Source organism: Trachypithecus francoisi, unplaced genomic scaffold (assembly GCF_009764315.1).
Source record: "Trachypithecus francoisi isolate TF-2019V2 unplaced genomic scaffold, Tfra_2.0 Lachesis_group6, whole genome shotgun sequence".
Classification (NCBI taxonomy): Eukaryota; Metazoa; Chordata; class Mammalia; order Primates; family Cercopithecidae; genus Trachypithecus; species Trachypithecus francoisi.
This window is the reverse complement of record NW_022681471.1, coordinates 128341871-128350695: the sequence shown is the minus strand read 5'-3', so window position 1 is coordinate 128350695 and position 8825 is coordinate 128341871. Positions and strand designations below refer to the sequence as shown.

The 8825-nt window shown below is 41.2% G+C and overlaps 1 protein-coding gene across 1 annotated transcript in view; it reads right to left on the bottom strand.

Annotated features, from left to right (window-relative positions):
* Window positions 1-1776: 1776 nt before the first annotated feature.
* STS (steroid sulfatase) overlaps window positions 1777-8825 on the bottom strand; it is a 207726-nt gene continuing 200677 nt past the window's right edge. The window contains 1 exon segment of the mRNA XM_033201712.1: window positions 1777-6579. Coding sequence (XP_033057603.1) covers window positions 6206-6579 — 374 coding nt within the window. The 3' untranslated portion in view covers window positions 1777-6205.

The following is an 8825-nucleotide window of genomic DNA, read 5'->3' as shown; positions in this document are numbered from 1 at the left end:
TCCTGAGGCCTCCCAGCCCTGTGGAACTGTGAGTGAATTAAATGTCTTTTCTTTATAAATTACCCAGTCTTGAGTATGTCTTTATTAGCCCCATGACAACAGATTAATATATTACCATTCATCCCTTAGGCCCTCCTCTGAGCTCTTATCTCGATTTTCTGTATTCAATGACAACAAGCAGAGTACCCATAGAGCAGCAGTTCCCAAACTTTTTGACACCAGGGACTGAAAGACAATTTTTCCACAAACTGGGGGTGGCAGATGGTTTGGGGATGATTCAAACATATTACATTTATTGTGCACTTTATTTCTATTATTATTACATTCTAATATATAATAATTACACAACTCACCATAATGTAGGATCAGCGAGAGCCCTGAGCTAGTTTTCCTGCAACTAGACAGTTCCATCTGCGGGTAACAGGAGACAGTGACAGATCATCAGGCATAAGATTCTCATAAGGAGTGCACAACCTAGATCCCTCGCGTGCGCAGTTTACAATAGGGTTCTTGCTCTTATGAGAATCTAATGTGGCTGCTCATCTGACAGGAGGCGGTGCTCAGGTGGTAACGTGAGTGATGGAGAGAGGCCGTAAATACAGATGACGCTTTACTCGCTTGTCCTCCCCTCACTTCCTACTTTGCGGCTCAGTTTCTAACAGGCCATGGACTGGTAGTGGTCTGTGGCCTGGGGGTTGGGGACTCCCACCATAGAGGATTATGCAGGAAACTTATGGCCAAGCCTGAGTGGCTCACATGGTGCCAACATTACTATAAGGGAAATAGGAAAATATCACCTTGCTCAGCACTCACTGAGATGAATCTGTATAACTGAACCATGAGATAGTTTCTATTTCACGTGTAACAACCACCAGGCCCAGCCTACTGGAGAATATGCATATCTTTGTAAATATGGTACTTTGTGTATTTATTTTTGCACCCATTGTTAAATTAGTATAAACTTTGACAAGCAATTCAAACTACCTATTTATAAAAAATATGTTCATTAACAATTTTACCTTTAGAAAAACACTATAATCCCCATGTATAATTTAGTTTGAAACCTTAGATCCTCATATACTCAGTGAAGCAAATTTTATATCCCAGACCTCAATATAAAAGTGACTGTGTTTGCTTATTATGTAAACTATACGTAAGAAATTGTACAATTTGCTACTTTGAAGATGTAATGTATTTGCCAGGTAAGATAAACTTACCATGGCCAGGCGCAGTGGCTCACACCTGTAATCCCAGCACTTTGGGAGGCCAGAGTGGGTGGATCACCTGAGGTCAGGAGTTTGAGACCAGCCTGGCCAACATGATGAAGCCCCATTTCTACTAAAAAATACAAAAATTAGCCAGGTGTGGTGGTTCACACCTATAGTCCCAGCTACTTGGGAGGCTGAGGTGGGAGAATCGCTTGAACCCAGGAGGTGGAGTTTGCAGTGAGCCAGGATTGTGCCACTGCCCTCCAGCCTGGATGACAGAGTGAGACTCTGTGGAAAAAAAAAAAAAAAAGGATAAACTTACCAAAAAATCATTTAGAGGATTTGAACTTAATGAGTAGAACCATTCTCAGATGAACCCCCCAAATTTGAAGGTCTCCTATACAGAATGCCCATGAAGTTCTTAGAAAACTGATACATAGTTACATGGCAATGTTTCCTTTCAGAAAGACATGGGTAGTTTTTAAGCTGCTTGCATTCTAACAAGGAAAGCTGATGTTTCCTTCATTGGAAAGGCTCCCACTGAAATAATACTCAACAAAGTAAAATGTTGGTATATTACAATTACTTTATTCAGATCTATTACACAAAGAGATGGTATTAAGTAACACTGGCTTGAGTGATCTCTCGCAACACAGAACAGGAACAGGTTCACGGTGTCGGAAAAGCAAGAATGCTCAGGGCCTCAGAAAGCTGAGCTCTAAAGACCCTGCACAGTCATGCTCTCCCAATAGGTTTCATGTTGTCATGGATGATGTCAAAGAAAAAAATTCTTCAATGCTACCTATTAAAGCACAGTAAGCAAGACTTTATTCAGGACCATCGTGATGGGTACAGGGACCACAGCAACGGGGACTTGTAGTAGGCGAGAGAGACTGGGCTCAGCTCTGAATACACCATGGAAAAGTGGGGATTTATAGACAGGGAACAGGGTGAGGGGCAGTGGATGGAAAATTACCAAGAGGAAATATCAGGGAGCATTCAGCTAAACTGACCTAACAGGATTCTAGCTGAAGGCAGGCCAGGTGACCAGATATCACCTGGGGGATGGTGGAGGCTGAGGAGCCTGATCAGATACTGAGGTTGAACAGATATGGGGGGGGTTAGGTGTTCTTGCTAAACTGACTTAACAGACTTCTTGCCAAAACTGGATTTTACAAGGAAGTGCCCAGATTGGCCCTGGGAGAAGGTTGAGGAGCTTGGCTAAAGTGTGGCCAAGTGGAGAATCTTTGTCCATGAAGCCTGGGATGGATGTGAGGTCCATAGAGGTCAGACAGCTACAATTTAAGAGGTTTTGAGCATTTGCATGACGCATCACATTCTCTAGGTACTAAAGAGAAGGTAACAAGGCTTTAGCTTTTAGAAGTCTCCATGTAATCAACACCTTTCCTCCCGGGCATGTCGGCTCCTATGCCCACGTACTCGCCAGCAGCCTCTCTATGGACACTTTTTGTCGTTTTATGAGAATAGCTCGGTCGCATGAGAGCCAATCCTAGTTCCAATATCACGCCCTTCTCACTCCAACTTCTTACTGCTTCGGGGGTTTGTTCTGACACTGGTTTGGTTTTCCTAAGGAATCCGGTTGAAACAAAGAGAAGAGAGAATAATATTTTTCAAATCAAATTTCTGCCTCAGGTATTTGTAGAGCAAAGCAGCTGCTTCACCAGGGTGGGATATCTTCCCCCGGGCCCAGTAAGACTTTCATGGGCCACAAAGGCAAACCATATTAAATAGATTGTACTATATAATATATATATAGTAAAAACATATTAATGTACTATTTTATGACTATGTGGGTGCAAATGCCAATATGATTTCCAATCCCCAATGTTCACTTTCTTTTCTTCTGATTATAAACGAAATTAAAACATTTTTGTAGGCTCCTAAAAAGGCCTCAGAGAGTATGCCTGATGGGTAATAATCTAGCCTTTTCCCATTCTTGGATCATAGAGGTCAGAGCTATTTTATGTCTTATTCCTCTCTGCATGTCTCAGCCTCTCTCTTGAGCTAAGAAAGTTGATGAATCTTTGCAGAACTCGAACTTGTATTCCCCATTGCTTGACATCCAGCTGGAAATGTAGTAAACATTCCCCACATTGTTGAATTGAGTCACATTAGAAAGCAGGGTATTAGCGCACAGCATTTTTAATTGCCAAGGACAATTTTTAACTTTGCATTAATATATTCTAAATAATCCTTCCACTTAATGCAATCAGATTCCTGTGACAAGCCAAATACTTGTTTTTGTGTGTGTGTGTTTCCCCTCCACTTTTCATTGTATGCCCTTCAGAAAAATCTGAGAAGTGGGCTTCCATTTTCGAAAAACAGGACTTCTTTAGTACCACAGATACGTAGATTGCAATTTTGCTTTCCCTGCAGCATTCTTGATCTTGTGAAATGATGCCAATGTATACATCATTAATCTATTTGCTTAACTTTTAATATCTAGTAATGCTAGAGATATAATAATTTTTTAAAAGAATTTGCTGAAAGTTTCAAAACCCACTAAGGTTTGGATATACAACTCCAGAGGGAATATGAATGAGATGCTTTGTAAACAAGCAGCCATGCCTTACAGCTCTGCAACAAACAAACAAACAACAAAACTATGCCTTAAAGAAGGTTTGTGAGGTTTCTCCTGGACAAAAGAATTCCAATTTCCTGTTATACATTCAAATCAAAACTTTCAGATGGTAAATGGTTTGAAATTTAAGATGATTATGGTTACCACAAATCAACCTGATTTCCAAATGTCCTGAAATGTGATCTCAATTATTTTGAGGCACTTTTAAACTCAATATATTTGCATCTAGAGATATACTTCATCCTTCATTTGCTGTTGACATTTTACAGGTTAAATAACTAGTTCTAGACACAAATAGGCATTCATATAATCTACAAAGGCTCTTCAAGTTATTTAATCCTGCAGCATTCCCACATCATCAAGTGTTTTCAGAAAGTCTTACTTGCATTGAATATGTTAGACTTTGAGTAAACATTGTCATCTTATAGGATAAGTTTATAACAGTGCCTTTAAGTGTTTCCACATGACAGTATCAGCAGCAATTCTAACACATCATCAGTAAGCTAGTACCCTCTCTAATAAGAATGTTTTCTAAAGCAAGAAGACATATTCTCCACAATTTCTGGAATGGGAAATCCACGTTAAAAGGAAGAATCCTGTATGCTTTTCAGTTTTCAACAGTTCTGGAGTTGGGGGTAGGAATCACTTCTTTCTTTTTTTTCTTTTTTTTCTTTCTTTTCTTTTCTTTTCTTTTTTTTTTTTTTTTTTTTTTTTTTTTTTTGTTTAGAAGAGAGGCAAAATTAACGTCTGAAATAGAAGAACTGAAAGGGCAACTGGGGAAATGCTGTTGAATTCTCCCAGCCCAATAGTATGCCTTTCTTGCTCCAACTTCCCAGGGTTGTGGGTAGGGATAGAGAAATTATAGCCAACTTTCAGAAAGCCCAAGTCATGGCTAACATTCTCTGCAAACCACTGTGTGGGTTACAGGTGTTCCATCCATGGGCACTGTCTTGGAAGTGAGCAAACTCTGGGCAAACAGAAGGTGGTCAGACAAGTCCACAAAAGAGATGAATGTGTAAGCAGGTGGATAGCAGCTTCTCTCGATTTTGCCATAAAGGAATCCAATCACATTGTTGGGGAAAGTCTTATATCTGAAGAAATGATTGCACTTTACATTCCATAGGAGGCTTTCCTCGGGATGGGCTGGTGGTTTAGACTTTGAAACTATCTCCAGCTGTGCCACTATCAGGCCCTCTCCCAGGTGATCAGTTATGCATCTTCCCTGATTTACAGGGGCTTGGGGGAAATGGGATGAAAACAAAATCATGCATCTCATTGTGGATTGGAAGCACAGAAATTTCTCAGCCACAAAACTTGCATACATGACTGTTCTCTGACGACGAACTTCTGCCTAGAACTAAAGGAAATTATGCTTATGTGTATAGAACATGGATTGCTTGTGAGTGATTTTTGTTCCCCTCCAAATATCAGAGACTTTCTAGGCCAATGATTCTGAATTACATTGGAAGAGATTCCCTGAACCATAGCATCTCCACAGTAGGTTTTTAATTCAGAACTTCCATTCCCCGAAGAAAACAGTGGAATCCAAGAATTACACTACAAATTATGGAATGGAAATCAGTTTAGAAGAGATTTGCCTTGGGATTATTACTATAAAATTTTACAAAAAATCATTGTGCAAAGAACTCTATTTGTGAGCTTCTACTGTATTTACTTAAATAGTGATAAGCTTCCAGGTCCCTATTTTAGACATCTTAACCCTCTTGAGGAAAGAATAGACCATATGTGTGTGTGTGTGTATGTATGTATAACTATATATGTGATGAAAAGCATTTGATATGTGTTTTAACGAATACCAGTAATAATGACTTGCCTTCCAATAACCAAAGTGGAACTTACCATCATCTATGATTCCTAAAGAAGATCTTTCATTCATCTTAAAGTTACTTACGTTTAGATGACTAAACTCTTTTTTATGTGATTGCCTTTTTATTATGCTGGTTATTGCATCACTTCAGATTAGAGAGTAAATGGTAACCTATACTGTTGACATAGATATTTGCTGAGGGATGAGTTAAGGTACCTCCTGCACCTTTCTGTTTTAAGATTGCCTTCTGCACCTTTTTGTCATCTGCTTGCACTGGTGTGCCTTGGTAATGCCTCTCTATTCATTCTATTTCCATGAGTCCAAGACTGGCCACAGAAGGTATAAACCTACCACCTTCCTCTCTGTATACTACAGACCTCATCTCCCTCACCCCTTCAGTTGAGTAGCTGTTGAGCTCTGGCCCAAGCCTTCAGGTGATAAAATAGAGAATCAGTCCAAATCCAAGGTGTAGATGGAGTTATGTTTCCTCAGTGCCACTCTCAGGCGTGTGTTTGTAATGAAGATGGTGAGCTTTGCCACATGCATCTGTCTGGTCCCCAGGCACAGCTAGTGGCTCAGTCTCTTATCCTGTTTTTCTCTGTCGCACTGGCAAGACAGGCCAGAGGAAGGACAGCACAGCTGAAGCCAGGGCTTCCAAAGAAAGTTGTCCCATGAAAACTGGTTGGGCACCTCTGGCAGGGTCTGGGTGTGTCTGTCCGCAGCTTCCTGTATGACTTTGAGGATTTCATAAAACCGGGGCTCGGTTGCTGGAGTTAATGGGTTTCTCTCTCTTGGATCTTTGGAAATATCAAAGAGTAAAGGTGGGTCGTGATGAGTGACGTAACTCCCGAAACAGAAGCACACGTGTGTGGCAAAGCATCCGTTGGAACCCACGGGGTTGAAGTTGGGGGTGAAGAAAAAGGCCTTCCAGATGGATGTGCCTGTGGTTTAAAAGGATGGAAACGGCATTAGGTAGGAAGCATCCTTGTATTATCACAAATGAAAAAGTGATGCGGAAATTATGCTGCCATGTGATTTAAGAAGGTGAAGATATCATAAGGCTGCAGGCACAATGTTAATATGTACAGGAGAGATTATGAAGCCACACATAGACACCAACACACACAGCCAGCAGGAACAGCGTCAAACTTGGTAGGACCGCAGTTAACAGTTTATTTTCTCAGTTTTCAGAAAGTCCAAAAAATGTCAAATCAAGAATTAAATGAACTTTGGGAGGCCAAGACGAATGGACCACTTGAGGTCAGGAGTTGGAGACCAGCCTGGTCAACATGGCGAAACCCTGTCTCTACTAAAAAATACAAAAATTAGCTGGGTGTTGTGGCAGGTCCCTGTAATCCCAGCTACTCAGGAAGCTAAGGCAAAAGAATCACTTGAACCCAGGAGGCGGTGGTTGCAGTGAGCTGAGATTGCGCCACTGCACTCTGGCCTGGGTGACAGAACGAGCCTCTGTCTCAAAAAAAAAAGTAAAAGAATTAAATGAGGGCCGAGTGCAGTGGCTCATGCCTGTAATCTCAGCACTTTGGGAGGCTGAGGTGGAAGAATCACTTGAGCCTAGGTAGGGGTTTGAGCCCAGCCTGGGCAACATAGTGAAAGCCCTTCTCTATAAGAAATTAAAAAAAAAAAAAAAGCTGGGTGTGGTGGCATGTGCCTGTAGTCCCAGCTACTCCAGAGACTAAGGCAGGATTGTGTGAGTCCAGGCAGTGGAAACTTCAGTGAGCTATGATCATGCCACTGCACTCCAGCCTGGGTGGCAAAGCAAGACCCTGTCTCAAAACAAAACAAAACAAAACAAAACAAAAAACAACCCCACAAAAATAAACAAACAAAAATAAAAAATAATTAAATGAGGCTAGAAGTGAGGGTGAGGAGGGATTACAAATGGGGGATGGAAACGATCTTTTGGGGATGAAGGAGATGTTCTGAAAGCAGGTTGCTCAACTCTATACATTTACTAAAAATCTTTAAATTAGAATATAATGGCATGCAACATATACCTTTAAAAGCTGTTAGAAATTCCAAATTAGGGGAATTCATCAACACCAGAATAGGATGGTTAGTTTTTTAAATGTAAGTTCTGTATTTCAATAAACTCCAAAATATTGAAATTGCTCGGAAAAACTAAGTTACAAACAAATGAATAATTATGAAATAATCGATCCATTTCCTATTTATCAGACAATGTTATCATTTTCTGAGGAGCTCTAGAAGGAACACCTTCTAACAGAGGCCTAAACATGTTTCCTGGGTAGGCAAAATGTAGCAGATAAAAACCGAGAATTAAAATGCATGAACCCACTAGAATCAGGTGCAGAACGTGAATGCCCTTACAGCTTTTACATAAAACCAAAGAGGCATTCCTCCGAGGAAGCCCCCCACTGCTGTCTGTGTAAGTCATCCCGATCATTTGTGCATATAATGGCATGGGCGACTTTTGTAATTATAGGTATTTCATGATCAACTGATCAAAATGTAAAATAGATTAATGCAATGGGTTTAAACTGACAGTCACTGGGGCCCTGTGATGTCCCCAAATCGCCCCTGACCTTGGACAAGGTTAGCGATGGGAAAAGTCAGCCTCTTTGTGTGTGTGGGTTTTTTTTTAAAGCTGAGAAAGACAGGGAAAGCAAGGTGAATACGTTTAGATGAATATATTAAAGAAGATTCATAATGAGACGCCTGCAGTCTGTGGCAGAGCTCCTTCTGCGAGAGCAGGACATGACATCTGTGCACTTTACATGGGCTCAGTGCACCTGCTTCAGAAAGATAAGGTCAAGCTGACACACAGACACGCCAGGCTGCAGGAAGAATTCCGGGACTTGGTTACCATCTCCAGCAGGGTTTCAAAAGGCAGCAAGTAACCTTAAGATGCTTCCCATCCACTCCTCTCATCCCACACTTTCTTCCAGGGTATGAGAAATTTCCTTCAGAAGACTTTTTGGAGACAGGCTGACAGAGCCTGCCATTTGCAGCCACTTAGAATCCTTCCTCAGGGTCAGCCGAGAGACAAAGTGGGTACATAGAGAAGCGAGCCAGGAAGCCTCTCTTGCTCGTGCTCCCCATGGTGCAAATTTAGAGGGCGTTTTGAACTTGACATTCGAGTCAAGCCTCTGTGTAAAACCCCAGGAGAATACAGGCTCCTGGAATAAATTCATGCAAAGAGCCTGTA